We start from the raw sequence: 17,791 nt of genomic DNA, 5'->3' as shown, positions 1-17,791 counted from the left end.
TTATTTACAGCATTTGTTTAAGATCAATTTTCTGAAGATGCTCATAGAGATGAGATGAAACACAATCTCTTTCTTAAGGATTGAACAATCTGGAAATAACACCAGGTCAGTCTCATTCATCAGTAGAGGAGGCTACAGGTCGAGGGATTTAAAGGATGGCACAGTGTATTTCGCCACCAGTTGTCACTGATGCCTGGAAACTGCTCCATCTGTCAAGAAGTATTTACTGAGCATCAATTTTTGTGCCTGTACTAAGTACAAGGGATACAATCTTTAAGGCACTCAATCTCATGGGAGAGAAGAAAATAGAAAAATTATTTGTAAAGATTTATTGTTTTGATTTCTTAGAAAAGCTTCCCCCTCCCCTCCCATTTCAGGGAATTATACTCCACTTTTCTTACTTCTGGGAATTGCTACCCTCCTCTCCTCTTTACCCAAAGGTAAGGGAAAGGTTTTGACAAAATGACCCTTCATATTGGTACAACATAACCCAACCTAGGACCACAGTTGGCTGATCTATGGCAGGCCCTTGAATCAATCTGGGCTAGCCAGTTCTTCTCCTGGATTTTTAAACTGGGTCATCCAAGGTCCCTCTATTTTGATAGCAAATTCCTTTCTTTGCTTAAGCTAGAGTTGCAATAAGAGAACCCTAATTAATACGAGTCTCCTGGAAAAACTGATCGCAGTATACAGAGGGGGAGCCTGCCCAGTCCTTCGGGTTGAAGTTGACCTTTCCTTGAATGTGAGATGTACCGCTCAGCTTAATTTGCCATAATTTTTTGGATTCTTTTATCAAACTTTTGCATAAAAGAATCTAGATTTTCTTCTCTTGATTAATAGACAGTATTTTCACATAAGCTGATAACCACCCTTTCCCTGGTCAAGAAAGAGCCCCTACGGGAGTATTTTGATATCAGGGAACCACACAAACTTTGGGTTTCATTTTCTTACCTCTAAGATGAAGGAGTTGAAATATAACGGCTAAAATTATAAGAATGTTATAAATACTTGCTGTGCCTTTTTGAGTCATTGTCATTCCCTTTATCTTTTCTTTCTCTCTCTCTCTCTTTTCTTTTCCTTTCTCTCTTTTTTCCCAGAAATCCCTTCCAGTTTGACTCTCATTTTCTTAAATTCTTTCAACTCTGCTCTCAGGTAAAACTATCATCTTTATCTTGGAAGCTTCTAAATATACTTATATAATCCAAATTTGCTTTTTGGAGTTCAGTTTATTTTCTTTCTCTCTGCAGAGATGGCAAATACTTGAGATGATATGAGGAACTTCATTGGCACAAGACAGATTTTTTTGTTAATGAAGTCTGCATTTAAATAGATTTGTGTCTTTGCAAGTTGGCTTTGACATTCTAATCAAAATGAAATAAAAGGAAATGGAAAAATAAGGGTTGTTTTCAGTTTACTGAATTTCCCACTTTTTAAAATGAATATGGAAATATCCATTTTTTTAATGATTCCTATAAGATGGAAATAAATGTACATAATACATAATGTAATACCATGATGTATACTGAAAGTCTTAAAAGAGAGTTGGTAATATTCCAACATTGCAGTATTTGTGAGGACAATGTTTTAATATTGAAAATATTTTATCCATGGTATGATGCAATATGTCTGACATTTTAAAAAGTTTAAATCTTGAGAAAGAAGAACAAAGCTGGAGGCACCACACTCCCCAATTTCAAACTATATTACAAAGCTATAGTAATCAAAACAGTATGGTATTGCCATAAAAACAAACACATAGATCAATGGAACAGAATAGAGAGCCCAAAAATAAACCCATGCATATGTGGTCAATTAATTTATGACAAAGGAGTCCAGAATATACACTGGGGAAAGGACAGTGTCTTCAATAAATGGTGTTGGGAAAACTGGACAGCCACATACAAAAAAATGAAACTAGACCACTATCTTACACCATACACAAAAATTAACTCAAAATTAAATCATAAAAATCCTACAAGAAAACAAAGGAGATAAGCTCCTTGACATCTGTCTTGGCGATGATTTTTTCGATTTGACACCAAAAGCAAAGGAAACAAAAGCAAAAAAAAAAAAAGCAAAAGAAACACAAGGGGGCCACATCAAACTAAAAAGCTTCTGCACAGCAAAGGAAACCATCAACAAAATGAAAAGACAAGCTATAGAATGGGAGAAAATATTTGCAAAGAACATGGCTGATAAGGGGTTAATATCCAGAATATATAAATAACTCACACAACTCAACAGGATAAAACCAAACAATCCGATTAAAGAATAGGTAGAGGATCTGAATAGATGTTTTTCCAAATAAGACATATAGATGGCCAACAGACTCAAGAAAAGGTGCTCAACACCACTAATCATCAGAGAAATGCAAACCAAAACCTCAACTAGATATCACCTCACACCTGTTAGAATGGCTGTTTTCAAAAAGACAAGAAATAACAAGTGTTGGTGAGGATGTGGAGAAAAGGGAACTCTGGTGCACAGTTGGTGGGAATGTAAATTGGTGCAGCCACTATGGAATACAGTATGGAGGTTCCTCAAAAAATTAAAAAGAGAACTACCACATAATCCACTTCTGGGTATTTATCTGAAGAAAACGAAGACATTAACTCAAAAAAATATATGCACCCCCATGATAACTGCAGCATTGTTTACAATAGCCAAGATATGGAAACGACCTAAGTGTCCATCCACGAATGAATGGAAAAAGAAAATATGGTATATATATAATGGAATATTATTCAGCCATGAAAAAGAATGAAGTCTTGCCATTTGCAACAACATGGATGGAACTTGAGGGCATTATGCTAAATAAAATAAGCCAGACAGATAAAGACAAATACTGTATGATCTCACTTATATGTGGAATCTTAAAAAAAAAAAAAACAGAAAACCCAGAAAACCTATAGATACAGAGAACAGAGTGGTAGTTGCCAGAGGTGGTGAGTGGGGGTGGGTGAAACGGGTGAAAGGAGTCAAAAGGTACAAACTTCCTTTTATAAAATAAATAAGTTGTGGGGATGCAATGCAAAGCATGAGGACTATAGTTAATAATACTGCATTGCATATTTGAAAGTTGGTGAGAGTAAATCTTAAAAAATCTCTTTCCAAGAAAAAAAAATTTGTAACTATGTGTGATGATGGATATTAACTAGACTTATTGTGGTGATCATTTTGCAATACATATATACAAACATTGAATCATTGTGTTGTACTCCTGAAACTAATATAATGTTGTATGTCAATTATACCTCAATGTAAAAAAAGGTTTAAATTATTTTAAAAATTATTTCCCTTTTGACTTCTTTTTGTGTTAATCTTTTCTCAGCTATGATGTTTATCTACTTAGAAATGAGAAACCAATTGACGAACATATTTTTACATAATTTTTCTTGTAGTCAATGAAATAATGAATATATATTCACTAAAAGATGTGAAACAAATTTTTTTACATTAAATATTTCTTATCAATTCAACATTATTTTTATTGTAATCAGGAATGCAAATGAACATCAATAAAATGCATTGTTTGTTATTTATTTTACATCTTTGCATATAAAGGATGCAATCTTCTGTTCAAGAAGGCAGTTAACTTATTTATTTAATTAACCTTTTTTTCTTTTTTTGGTGGCAAAATATGGAATGCTTCATGAATTTGTGTGTCTTCTTTGCGCAGGGGCCATGCTAATCTTCCCTGTGTTGTTCCAATTTTAGTATATGTGCTGCCAAAGTGAGCAAACGATTACATATTTTTGAGATATCATTGTTTAATCCATCAATCCTTAACTAATATTTCTTTGTGTTGGCTTTAGTTCAAATTTAGAGAGTATATCTCAAAACGGATATTTTTGGATACAAAATGCTTACACTCAAACTAGCAACACCATCTTGCTCTTGGGACAACTTAACTTGAATTTCAATCTCTTTATGTTACAGATAAACATCAGGTTTTGGTTGACTTACCTGGAACAGTCATGTCCTGTCCAAGTCGAGAGACAATGGCATCGGTTCGGTCTTACGCATTTTCCACCATTTAAGCAGGGAGACTGGCAAACAGCTGGGATGAAAAATTCATGCATTTATTTAATACTTAGCAATTCTGAAGATGTCCATGAAGGCACGTAGAATAAGATTTGATCCTGCTTTCTGCCCCAGCCACCACCATTTCTCACAGACTGTTTGCAGCATGCATTTTTGCCCCTTTGCTTGACCTCAAGTTGCTATGTGGTACTACCTCCCTTTTCCCATCCAACCTAGCCAATTCCCACACTTCAGTCCCAGATTAAGTTCTACCTACGTATTGAAACCTTTGCTAACAACTTCAAGTCCATTGATTTTTCTCCTTTTAATTTGACACATATTGTTTTGAACTGTAAATGTTTTCTTCCTTCCTTCCTTCTTTCCTTCCTTCCTTCCTTCCTTTCCTTCCTTCCTTCCTTCCTTCCTCCCTCCCTCCCTCCCTCCCTCTCTTTCTTTCTTTCTTTGACTAAGATAAGCCCTGGGCTAACATCCATGCCCATCTTCCTCTACTTTATATGTGGGACGCCTGCCACAGCAAGGCCTGATAAGCGGTGTGTAGGTCTGTGCCCAGAATCCGAACCTGTGAACCCCGGGCCGCCAAAGTGGAGCACGTGACCTTAACCACTAAGCCACCGGGCCGGCCCCTGAACTGTAAATGTTTTATATGCTCAATTAGATTGTAAATCTCTTGAGGGAACTAGCACTGAACTCTATGACCGATTGAGTCATTACATCAGACATCCACTCTTAACGATAATAAGTTAGGCACATAGATCGTCTAAAATCACAGATGATTCAAAAGCCCTTTGTGTTTGCTGGGAAACACATTTCATGGCTGTTACCAGCTTTAACGGGAATTACAGAACCGAAAATAGAGTTAAAAATTAGCCACAGATGAAACCTTGAGTGAATACCCAAAGTTTTACTATACAGACATCTTTCTCCCAAATCCACAGTCTCACAACCAAATGCTTCCTCTACATGAATCTATTTGTTAAAAAACCTAAGGATGCTAAAAAACGCTGAAGACCTAACACCAGCAAGTTTAACATAGCAAAGAGAAAGAAGCAGTCCCTATAGGAAGAAAATAAAATGTCTGTTGAGAGAAAGCTGAAAATGAGAAAATTCAGTCTGTCTCCTTATCTCAGTCTCATTATAGCTTGGAAAGGTTTCGTCTAGGCTTCAGGTAGGTTTCATCCAAGCTTCTCCAGATGAAAAACTCATCTTTGGTGAGATATAAATCAATGTCACTTCTTTAATCACTCATTCATAAAATATGGGGGAAATGCCAGCAAGTACCAGGCACTTGATAAGCACTAGGTGGGAAGAGAAAAGACAAGAAGTAAAACACTGGTCTCTGCCCTTGGGGAGCTCTCTTGGAGAGTTAAGAGTAAGAAAGCCAACAGAATGCACGTATTTGCAATATAATAAAAAGGAAATTATGAAACAAAGCAGGATTAAAATAGCAAAAATAAAACCCAATAATCTAAATCCAACTTGCCATAGATTCTGTTTGCTAATATAAAAAAACATGATTCCTTTTCAGGAGCATGAAGATGTTTTCAGGTGACTGACCATGTTAACAAATTAATCTTTATTTATTTATTTATTTATTTATGTTTTTTTGCTGAGGAAGATTTGCTCTAAGCTAACATCCGCTGCCAATCTTCCTCTTTTTGTATGTGAGCCACCACCACAACATGGCTACTGATAGACGAGTGGTGTAGGTCCGTGCCCGGGAACTGAACTTGGGCCACTGAAGCAGAGCACGCTGAACTTAACCACTAGGCCACCAGGGCTGGCCCAAATTAATCATTATTTTTGCTTCCCTGTCTAAAAGTTTAATATCTTCCTCCTGCCCTATAATATCAGTGCCCCTAAGACTTCCATTCTGGGTCACCTTCTCATGCTATGTGTCTTCTTCACGTCTTTTTTCCTATGAATGTTTTCCACTGATGATTTACATATCTCTATCTTCAATCTAGATGTATCTTCTGGGAACCTAAAGCATCAACCAACTGCCTATCAGACCTCTCCCTTGTAGGTTCCACAGGCCCTTCAAACTCAGCATATCCGCACTTAACTCCTGATCTATACCTTCAAACCTGCTCCTCTCGGGTTCTCTACCTCAGTAAATGCACTACCTTCCACCCAGGGGCCCAAACTGGAAATATTAGTCTTGGCTCCTCTAACCTTTATTCCCACAATAAATCTATAACCAAGTAGCACTGATTCACTTCCCCAACTTCTCTCAAATCATCTTGTTTGGTTACGGTTTCTGCAGACTTCATTATCTCTTGCCATTTCTGTTTCAATAACTTCCTAACTAGTCTCCCTATCGTAAATCCTGCCTTCTGCCATTTTCCACACTGCTGCCAAAATCATTTTCCTAAAAGAAAATCTGATCACGTGATTTCCCTGCTTCAAACTCTTCAATGGCTCCTGTTGCTCACAAGACATAATCCAGCATCTTGAACTTGGCATGTGATGCATTTCCTCGTCTGGCTCTGCCCATCTTTACAGCTTCATTTCCAGCCACTGCCCTATATTTTCTCTATGGCTTCAGCTAGACTTTGCTGAACACGCCTGTGTTACACGGCACGCCTTTGGCGAGAATGATCTCAGAGTGACTCCTCTTACTCTTCTTCTGAGTCTATGCTTGCGAAGCCTTTTCTGAACGTCTACACTGGGTTAGCTACCCATCTTCTCTGTTGTCATAGTCCCTTTTAGAGAATTCAGTTAGCTTCTAGTTGTCTACTCACAGGTCACTCTGCACCCCTTCTCCTTTTCTACATTGAATTCTGGAGGGCAAGAGCTCCTGTTTTATACACTTTTGTATGCTTAGCACTTAGTGGGTCTAAGTTAGATATGTGCTGAGGTAGCTGCTGCAAGATTGAAAAGAAAGGAAGACTATATGGCTCGGTGTCATTAAGGAGCTTATTCTAGTTAGGGAGCTAAGGAGCTAAAAGGAATACAAATAAATCAGACCAATTAAGCTTTAAACTGCATGGTTCTAAAGAATTGTGCGCTGTCTATAGAAATGGAATGTTAGAAAATAGATATTTGTGATATAGACCAAGTTTGGAGATAAGAGGAAACTTACACAGGGCCTTGGAGGTGGGGTGGGGTTTGAATAGGCAGAGGAAAGAGGAAGACCAAGAAAAAGTGTTGAGAGGTAGGAGTGAGAGGGACTGCTTGGTGGGTAATGAGGAAGCCATCGCTGCAGGGAACAGTGTGTGACTGGTAGGATGGGAAGTAAGGTTCATCAGGTATGCTGAAGCCAGTCTATGCAGCACTTTGGAAGTCAAAGAATTTGGGCTAGATGTGGAAACAACAGGTCACCATTTTAGGTCCTTAAACACGGCAAAGACACACCAAAAGTAGTACATAATGACATTTAGCTTGGAAATGGAGATGGGAAGGTCAACTAGTAGATGTTGGCAGTAATCCAAAGAAGAGATCTTTTACTAACTAATTACAGTGGGGATAGAGTAGGATGCAAGAGATACTGTGCAGGAAGGAACAAAAAGAGTGCTGATACTGATAACCTCACATGAAGGAGAGGGAGAGTCAAGGATGTCTCCATCTGCAAGAATGTTGCCACCACCTGCAAAGATAAGATGCCTGGAAAAGGGCAAGGCTGGTTTGCAGGTGAGTTCAATTTTGTATGTATGAGAAATGTGGGTAAATATCAAAGATGATTTGTTATAAAGAAATACTATACACATTGCTGTAAGAGTTTCATATAAAGCTTCAAATTTAGCCTGTGGTACATTTTCCCTTTATACCTTCAGGGATGGCTCACTTTTGGCTTCAGCTAGGGTGAGTGCACATCGGATTTTGCCTGTGACAGCACCTTTCACTCCCGTTTCCCTGGTTTACTTATTAATAGCGCCCCTTTCACTCTCAAAAATGTCCTGGTTTGGAAGCTAAATTACATGGTCACCCCAGCCTTAGAGCTCATGACAAGTTCTGGTGTCAGCAAGCCTGTTCTACTTTATATTTTACGCTACTGGGGAGGTGGTATAAATATTGTTTACAGGAGGGATGGTGGAGTATTGGAGTTAATACTAAATAAATATAGCAAGTTCTATTCTTTTAACAGTTGCCTAAAAATTAGGGCATTAAAAAGGTAAAAATCTGTCTTTTTTAACTGATTGATTTATTAGACATTTACTGAAACCTATCATATGTAGGCACTATGCTAGGTCTTGAGGGTATACATATCACAAAGAAACATCCCTGCCCTCAAGTGGCATACAATCTAATGAGGGTGGGGATAGATTGATAATCAAACAACTAGAAAGATATCAAAGTACAGTGGGATAAATTCTATATTTGATATCTCAAAGGGCTGCTATCAGCAAGGGTTGCTAAGGGGACATGTTTGTTACCAATGAATCAACAATAGTTTCTTACTGTAGTCCAAGATAAGGAACCATCTCTTTGGTGAGTTTTTTCACTTTAACTTAAATCGTATTTATTTAGAGCCTTGTTCTTTCTAAATAGTTACCACGAATTTTGCAATTTAGCTTCACAGAGACTAAAATAAATATTCTTCTGAACCTCTGCATAATGTTTTCTCTACATTGTGCAAAATAGAGCAGATGACATGAAGAATGCTGACAACTGAGTCGACTTCGATGCTCTTCTTTGGCACATGATCCTGAAAGGTGCCTTTGAGGCAGCCATATAGTTCAGTGTTGACCACCAATCAAGGGACCATCCTGAGGAATTCTTGAGAAACTCTGGCACCCTTTTGTTTCACTGCCACCTCTGAATCTGAGCCACACTCATCAATGTCCTCTAGGGTTTCATGGAGACAAGTCACCAAGAAAACAAACCATGAGAGGAGGCCTACCTGTATGACAGCGGGACCCCGTCCAACCAGAGGGGCAGTCACACTGATAAGGGGCCACACAGCGACCACCGTTCAGACAGGGAAGAATGCATATCGCTAGAAAGGAGATTGAAAAGGATTGATCAAAATACATACACACTTGGATATGTTCAAGTGTTCAAAAAACATTTTCCAGGAGGAGTAAAACCTTCTAGTATGACCCACTAGATAATCTTCCTGTAAGTCTTCTGTTAATTAAGGAGTATCACTGGGAAAACATAGTCAGGAAAGGAAGTCTGGACCCTTAGCCTGATGTAATGGCTCTAATGCCTCTTCCGGAGAGGACAGACTGTAATCAATGTTTGCTAAGTGCTTTGCTTTCTCTTCACAAAATAAGCAGAATGGTCTCCATTTATTATTGTTTCAAATTACCATTACAAATTACATAAAATGCTCTAAGAGGGTTTGGCTACCTCAAGGCTCTCTTCTTGTCTTGAATTAAATGTGAGAATGGGAGTCAGATAGGCTATCCTGTAGGCTGGTGTTGGCAACACATTAGTAGTAACGGCACAACTCACACTTTATTTCCTCGGAACTGAGGCCCGATGGTGTCTGGAACAGGCCTCCCCTACTCCCTCCATGGCAATCATTCCTCCTATTAGAAATCACTGAGCTCCTTAAAGAAGCATAATCTGTTTAAAAGGAGTGAGACTGTCTATTGGCTTGCTACTCAAAGTGAGGTTCTCAAACCGAAAGCATTGTTATCACCTAGGAGTTGAATAGAAATGCAGACTCTCACGATCTACTGCATCAGAATCTGCCTTTAACAACATCTTCCAGATGGTCTGTATGCACATGAAAGCTTGGGATGCCTAAGTCTAACGCAGGAGAGCAGGCACATGCTCAGCAAGTTAAGCCAGGCCTATTGTCAGGGTTCCTGAGTCTTCAGACTCAGCGTTACAGTAGGTCAAATATGGGAGCCCTAAATGGGAAGGAATGATTGGAGAGAAGAGGAAGGAAAAATGCAATTTGTCTTCTTTCTTAATCACTGTGAGAATGCTTGCTTTGGTGAGCTGTCAGCAGCCTAAATTTATTTCCATCTTATATTTTCCTTTCTAGATTAGCTGAAATACAGTCATGTGCCACATAACAACGTTTCGGTCAATGACGACCTGCATATATGATGGTGGTCCCATAAGATTAGTACCATATAGCCTAGGTGTGTAGTAGCCTATACCATCTAGGTTTATATAAGTACATGCTATGATGTTCACACAACAATGAAATTGCCTAATGACGCATTTCTCAGATCACATCCCTGTTGTTAAGTGATGCATGACTGTAGTTACACTTAAAAAAGTTTTAGAATCTCTTATAAAACATCTAGCCTTAGGAAAAACTGATAGAAACCAATGGCTATCACATTAATGACTCTTTAATGTAATTTGCATACACCATTCCCAATGAAATATGAAATTATTTTATCTTCATATATATTTTTTAAGATATTGAAACAAAGTATAGTTTAGGCATTTAAAAAAACATTTAAAACATTTATTTATTTATTTACATTCTCTTGTAAGTTCAAATTCAAACATATCTTTATGAGAATCAAAATTCTATGTTAATTTACCAAGTGCTGTATAGCTATAGGAGTGACAACTTTCCTTATTTTCTTAGTTGGAAAGAACCACCCTTAATGAAAAAGAGTGAATGGCGGGCTGCAAATGTTACCTGCAAAGTACAATGCTATGAGATGCCATGAATTTATACCAACTATAGCAATGAGTGGTGTAGTACATAAATGGATTTGAGATAAGGGAAGATGAAGGCCGGGAAACCTTCTATTACAAGCTCCTTCCTGAGAAGATTTTTGCAAATTCGTGCCGGGAGGCATGTGAAGATGGCTTTGGATGGATCTTCATAACTGCATTTTCAAGGTCACTAATATTCTAGATCTGCAACTAATCGACATATTTAGATCTGCCCTAGGCGCTGCGTCTAGTTTGCTACAGGATCTAAGCAAATGTATTCCTGCCACCAGTAAAGCCAGTTCCCAGAATCTCCTCTGAGTTGGCGGCTTCCAGGTACATTATCAGGACTCAAAAGTAAGATTCAAGGACATAGCCTGTAAGATTGGAGGACAGACTCACGTTCTTCACAGAGGCGCCCCATCCAGCCGTCTGGACAGGAACAAGCATTTGGGCGTTGGCAGATACCTCCATTCTGACATGGGAATCGACAGACAGCTGGAAAAGAAGCAGGATGGGGCATAAATCTAGGGAATTCTGGAAGAGTCAGAAAATAGGACTGCTCATTTACATTTCATAATATTTCCTTGAGTCGAGCTTTAAGGAAGAGAAACAAAACCGAATCTCAAGATTTGGTTGGGGATGAACAAGAGGGGCTGAGGAAGAGCATAAACAAGCTTGGGTAGTTCTAAGAATGCGGCTGTGTAAGTTTTAGTAATTTGGAGATTCAGGGCAGGAGGGTACAAGGTGGTTTATATAAAAGATAGTCTCTTTTGATCTGGACCAAGGGAAATGCCCCTTTCAGAAGATTTGAAAATATCCTTCCAAAGGTGGCCTTTGATGGCCAGTAGCTCTCGGGTGCTGCCACTGACCCTCAGTATCTTAGAACAAACAAATGAAGAAACAAGCAAGCAAGCAAACACACAGCCCTCATTTGACTTCTGACTTTAAGTGAACCCGGGCTATCCCTTGAGGACGCCACCTCCTCAGCAGCCCTCTCGAGAGGAGGCCGCGCATTCCCTTATATCCCGTGTTTGGTGATCTCATTTCTCATTGTTGCTTTCAGACAATTAATCTCCTTTCTCCTGCAATCACTCTTGCCTCTTTTGAAGCTCATGCCACTCATTCATTGATTTCCTCCATTCTCCCTGCTCCACAAGTCATTCAAGACTTTGGCCTTTTCACCTCAAATCCAAATCTGACCATCGTCCACACAGCCATGTGGACAAGCCATCCAACAACTTGATTATTCTTTTAGTGCCTTGGTTATGTCTGTCTTGTTCACTTGCATAGTTACTGACTTTCAGTAAATATTTGTAGAATGAATGAAACAATTATTATGATTTATTAAAAAAATCCTATTTTACTAGAAAAGTGTAAGTAGAAGGACATACTAGGAGGCTTCATTATCTACCTCTTTCTATTTTGTAGAATTTTAAGCACAGAACTATTTTATTCCCCCAAGATTTTTTTGTGTGTGTGTGTGAGGAAGATCAGCCCTGAGCTAACATCCATGCTAATCCTCCTCTTTTTGCTGAGGAAGACCGGCTCTGAGCTAACATCCATTGCCAATCCTCCTCCTTTTTCTCCCCAAAGCCCCACCAGACAGCTGCATGCCACAGTTGCACATCCTTCTAGTTGCTGTATGTGGGACGCGGCCTCAGCATGGCCGGAGAAGCGGTGCATCGGTGCGCGCCCGGGATCTGAACCCGGGCCGCCAGCAGCGGAGTGCGCGCACTTAACCACTAAGCCACGGGTCCGGCCCATATTCCCCCAAGATTTTATTGAATGCACACATAAAATTCACCCTGGGGTTTGCAAATTCAATCTAGCAAGTGAACAGACAGCTGTACTCATGTGAATATGGAGTTCTTGTCACCAGCCCCCAGCACGGCCAGGGAGACCATGGGGTGGGCTCCTCTTCCCCAAGGCCACTCAGTACCTCTTATCTCATACTCAGTCCACAGGGTGGGCTGCCCTGTCTCCCGTGGGGCTCAGGGGTCTGCCCAGGATGGACGGGTGGAAGTGGAATCTGTGTTGACACACCTGAGTGTCCAGGAGGTGCCCTCATGGCCCAGACATGACACAGCTCCACTTAGAGCCAGAGAACACTCCCAAGATTGGGAGAGAAGACTTGCCCAAGGAGCCGTGATTGACTCAGGAAGGGGCTGGGTGCTGGGCCAGAGTTCTGTGCGCAAGCTTTCAAAACTCAAACCCAGAAAGTTCAGGAAAATGACAGAGACATTAACAGAAAATTTAAAGCCAAGGGAAAATAAAATAGCACTCATAATAGTCGTCGACTTCCATATACACTTCCCCATAGCGTCACTAAGAAATAACCATTCAAACATTTCCTTACCTCTGCAAATAGGAGGTGATGTCCAGGTTCCATTCTCTAGGCAAACACTCCTTAGGGAACCCTCCAACATGTATCCACTGTAACACGAGTAGGTGATCATGTCCCCATACTGATAATGTACGCCTCGAGCAATCGCATTTTCTACATGAGTTGGTGGACCACATGAGATTTCTACACAAAAACAAAACAACAATTTAGCCTATGCTACCAATCCAGCCAGTGGATGGAAGAGAACACTCTCTCCTCCTTAAGACTGAATTAATTTAAAGAGCAAAGATAAATACCTACAGGTAACATTTTCACCTATATAATATCTAAAAGATACTGGAAACTAAAAGCATAATCTAGAAAAATTAGACGTGCAAGATCAAAGGTTTTGTCTTCCGATTCAAATGTTGAAGCTGAGCTATTTTATACTTAGGCAAGAAGTCTGTAGGAGACCAAGATAGAGCTCTTGTACCTTGTCACAGAGGTGGCTGTAAGAGAACTTCAATGCAGGATGCTTATCAAATTAGAAGAGGAGAAGCATGGGGGTTATTTGTAATCTATCATTCTAGAGTAAAGATTAACTGTAGTACTGCATATTCCATCAGGGATGTTTTAGTAGTGCCTACAACAGTGCCTGGCATGCAATGGGTTCTTGATACATCTTTGAAAAATGAGTAAATGAATGAATGTTGTCTCTAGCCTATAGATACTTAATTTACCCACCTTGATGAGGTTTGTGAAATTCAGGGTTTCACATTAGTTTCCCTCTTTTCAAGTCCATAAAGCAGTGACTCTCTGCCTTTGGAATGTGTGAGAGTGAATGATAATCCTGTTTTAATAGCAACAGGTGGGGCTAGCCTGGTGGTGTAGCGGTTAAGTTCGCACATTCCGCTGTGGCGGCTTGTGGTTGTCAGGCCCGGATCCCGGACATGGACCTACGCACTGCTCATCAAGCCATGCTGTGGTGGCGTCCCACACACAAAATAGGGGAAGACTGGCACAGATGTTAGCTCAGTGACCATCTTCCTCAAGCAAAAAGAGGAAGATTGGCAACAGATGTTAGTCCAGGGCCAATCTTCCTCACAAAAGAAAAAAAAAAGTGACATGTACCGTATATTTTAATAAAAATTTTGATAACTAATTTTGCTTTCAGAATTTTACAAGAAGGCTTGAGATAACTAGAGTTATTCTGGGGCTCACAAGACAAGGACTGGATTGGAGTCAGGACTCTCAGCAGTATCTAGTTTGTATAAGTCTAACTTTTGGATGAATCTTCATGAACCAGCTTCTAAGAGGTCACTTAGCGGTCATAATACTATTTAAAATTTGTCATAGGGGATGATCAATTTGTATCATCTTTTTAAATTTTCTTTTCTTCTAAGGCAGATAAAAATATTAATTCAATCAGTTGGATATCAAATATGTATTGATGCTACTGTGTATCAGAAACTGGAAAGAAATAAATGAAGAAAATGCTGTTCCTTTGCTCAGATAAAAGGGGAAAGACAGACAAAGAATATTGCAATACAACTTAAAACGAGCTGTATTAGAGCCCTGGATATTATACTGCAGAAAAATTGAGTAACTTGAATTAGTTAAATTGAATGCAAATTACTAATGTAATGTAAATTACAATTACTAAATTGATTGTAAGTAATTGTGCTTAGGATTGTCAGGGTATGAATTGCAGTGAAAGTGGCATTGAGACTAGGCTATAAGGCTTGAATGGATCAGAGGGAAAGAGCTTCCAGGTTGGAGAGCTGATGGTTGGTTTATGGAAGTGGTTATCAAAGCACGGATTTCAGACCACGGATGTGGGAATCACCTTACAAAAATGCACATTTCTGGGGTTTCTAGTTTATGAGCCTACATCTTACTCTCCCGAGGTGATTCTTATGCACATTAAATTTTAATCACTGATTTGTAAGGATACATATCCGGATGAAGTGAAAAGAATGAGGGAAGGGCTGCTCAGGCTCCTCGGGCAAGATATTTGGTTCTAAACCATACACTTCCTGTCTAACAGAAAATACAAAAGAGGGATTAAGGATAACAAACAATAGTGGGAACTCCTTCTCTGCAAGGCCACTGCTGATCCTCTTAAGAATATCCATACAGCAACTAGAAGGATGTGCAACTCTGATGTACAACTATCTACCGGGGCTTTGGGGAAAAAAGATAGGAGGAGGATTGGCAGTAGATGTTAGCTCAGAGCCGGTCCTCCTCAGCAAAAAGAGGAGGATTAGCATGGATGTTAGCTCAGGGCTGATCTTCCTCACACACAAAAAAAAGAATATCGAGGAGCGATTAAGCACACACTGAAGGAACATGTCTAGTAAGTGCACGTCTGTATGTCTCTGCTCTTTCTTCAGCGCCCTGAGTGGTGAGTCTCAAGGGGCCAAGGCCAATGTGAGGAATGTGGGCAGAATCAGGCCCCTTGGGCTGCTTTAGTTCAGGCTGGTGCTTTAAACCAGACTAGAAGGTCAAAGCTTATACATTCTTAGTTCTTCCCACTTCACTAGGGGCAGATTTCATAAGGATCAGGGGCCCAGATCCCAGCTGAAAGTATAGTACACACTTTCCTGGAGTAAAATGAAAATTCTCACACTGCAGTAGGCTGCTAGTTGAGAATTCGGGGACTTTATGTATCTCTTCTTATAAGGACATATTGCTAATATACACCAATTCATTTATTCTTCAAAACAACACTATAAGATAGGTATTACTGGTGCTATTAATACACGAGAGCTCTAAGGTTCAGAGAAATTAGGGTACTACCATATGTTTAGAGTTAGAAAGTTTTGAGGATAGAATTCAAACCCAGGTCTTCTCTGATTCCAGAATCCCCATGGTCTTCATATGCACACTACTTTTCTCATTAATTGGAGTGCAAGTGTTCTGAACATGGAGGCCACTGAATAACAGATTCTTATACTATGTTGCTCTGTGCCTTGCATCTGGTTACACTCAATGAATATTTTTTAGTTGTCTGCTGTAGAAGGAGTATCTCAGACTACAAGGAAGCCTGGAGGGCAGGATATTGGGCAAGGGAGATGTTTTAAGGGCAGGAAGCGTGTGTTAAGAGATGTCAAGGGTTATCACAAGGCAGCAAGAGATGCCGCCACATTGCATGTTGTATATCAACATGGTGCTAGCCCAGAGCTTCTCAAATTGTGGTTCCAGGACCAGCAGTATTGCCATCAGCAACACCTGAGAACTCACTAGAAATGTAAATTCTCAGGCCTCACCCCAGACATACTGAATTAGAAACTATGGGGTGGGGCCCAGCAATCCGTCTTTTTTTTTTTCCTCTTTTTGCTTGAGGAAGATTGTCCCTGAGCTAACATCTGTGCCAATCTTCTGTTTTTTGTATGTGGGATGCTACCACAGGATGGCTTGAGCGGTGTGTAGGTCCATGCCCAGGATCCGAACCCGCGAATCCCGGGCCACCAAAGCAGAGCACACGAACTTAACCACTATGCCACCTAGCCGGCTCCTAGCAATCTGTTTTTAACAAGCCCTCTAGGTGGTTCTGATGCAGGCTCAAATTTGAGAACCACTGTGGAGTAATTTTTGTATTGCAAGGCATCCATAGCCTATTAAAGGATAGTTTGGGGACTCTGACAATGTGGAGAAAAATACATATTTTAGATTTACTATCTTGCTCATTCTTAGAAGAGCACATTTTGAAAATCTGTTCAGTGAATCTTGGTCAGGTAGGTTTTAGCCTAGTTCTGGAAAGCTTTTTTATTTTATGTTTGGAATTCAAAGATCTCCTTTTGAATTTTTAAAATTATCAACACAGAAGCTGATAAGCATAAGGCAGAGACCTAAATATCTACAATTAAGTTACTCGATTGAAAATAATCTCACAAAGATGAGAAACATTCTGCACTGAGGACATGAACCGGATTCCACTGGTCGACTTACTTTCACATCTGGCACTTGTCTGAGTCCACGTCTCATCGGGGTTGCAGGTAATGACCCCTTGGCCCTGGAGCAGGAAGCCTTCCCTACACTTGATAGACACATTCTGATCAACATAAAACTCCTTTTCAGAAAGCAGAGCGTTCTCGGGGATCACAAAAGGGACAGGGCATGGATTTGCTGTTAAAAAGAAAAGAAAATGCTTACTGATATTTTCTCTCTTTTCTTAATTTCTTTCTTTGAAGGCAGACTATGAGCCCTATAGGAGTTGGGTTCTCAGGGACAATAAGATGGGACTTAAAAATATAGAACTTCAAACATTAAACACAGACTTGTTTTGCATCACATGAAATTATTTGTAAGGACAAAATCAGATAAGATCTGAAAACACCAAGTTATTCAACCACGAACGCATGGTCCTAAACATCCTAGATGGTAAACTAAATAGTTGTCTCAAATTATGGCCCACAACATTATTTTAGATCGTTTTTTGATCAGCATTGGGGAAACAAAAGGCATGCTAGAAATCAAAGTGTATCAAACATTCCCTTAATAGTTGAAGAATATTAAGAACACAGAGTAAATGCCTCTGTTACTTCACTTTCTCTTACTGAACATCCTTCAGAAGAATGAACCAGAGCATCATCAGACATTTCTAAGTGAGTTGAATATGACTACTATAAACAGGATGTTAGAACTTAAACTGTAGAGTTTGCAAGGCTTATTGATAAAAATGGATTCATTTTGATAGGTCTGAAGGAAAAACAAGAAATGATGAGAGTGTAAGGATTTCTTACTCCAAGTGTGTGACACACATATCAACACATATTTCTAGCAATTTCAATTTTTCTGAGTTTCAAAGGGCACAAATCAGTCTTTGTAAGTGAAGGAGGTGTCCGTTGA

The 17,791-nt window shown here is 39.6% G+C and overlaps 1 protein-coding gene and 1 non-coding gene across 3 annotated transcripts in view; both read right to left on the bottom strand.

Annotated features, from left to right (window-relative positions):
- Positions 1-17,791, bottom strand: part of SVEP1 (sushi, von Willebrand factor type A, EGF and pentraxin domain containing 1) — a 178,125-nt gene that overhangs the window by 488 nt on the left and 159,846 nt on the right. For both annotated transcript variants that reach the window (XM_087419320.1, XM_087419319.1), the window contains 5 exons: positions 16,892-17,068; positions 12,974-13,144; positions 11,017-11,112; positions 8,885-8,980; positions 3,967-4,060 (listed from right to left, as the gene is read on the bottom strand). In XM_087419320.1, coding sequence (XP_087275446.1) covers positions 3,967-4,060; positions 8,885-8,980; positions 11,017-11,112; positions 12,974-13,144; positions 16,892-17,068 — 634 coding nt within the window. The remainder of the gene's footprint in view (positions 1-3,966; positions 4,061-8,884; positions 8,981-11,016; positions 11,113-12,973; positions 13,145-16,891; positions 17,069-17,791) is intronic.
- LOC147913231 (U6 spliceosomal RNA) lies at positions 3,635-3,741 on the bottom strand. Its single transcript, XR_015549048.1, has one exon. It is a non-coding gene; the product is annotated as a U6 spliceosomal RNA (small nuclear RNA).

Source organism: Ceratotherium simum, chromosome 29 (assembly GCF_057802395.1).
Source record: "Ceratotherium simum simum isolate JZ-2026a chromosome 29, ASM5780239v1, whole genome shotgun sequence".
Classification (NCBI taxonomy): Eukaryota; Metazoa; Chordata; class Mammalia; order Perissodactyla; family Rhinocerotidae; genus Ceratotherium; species Ceratotherium simum.
Note: the sequence above shows the minus strand (reverse complement) of the source record. Positions and strands in the feature narration are given on the sequence as shown.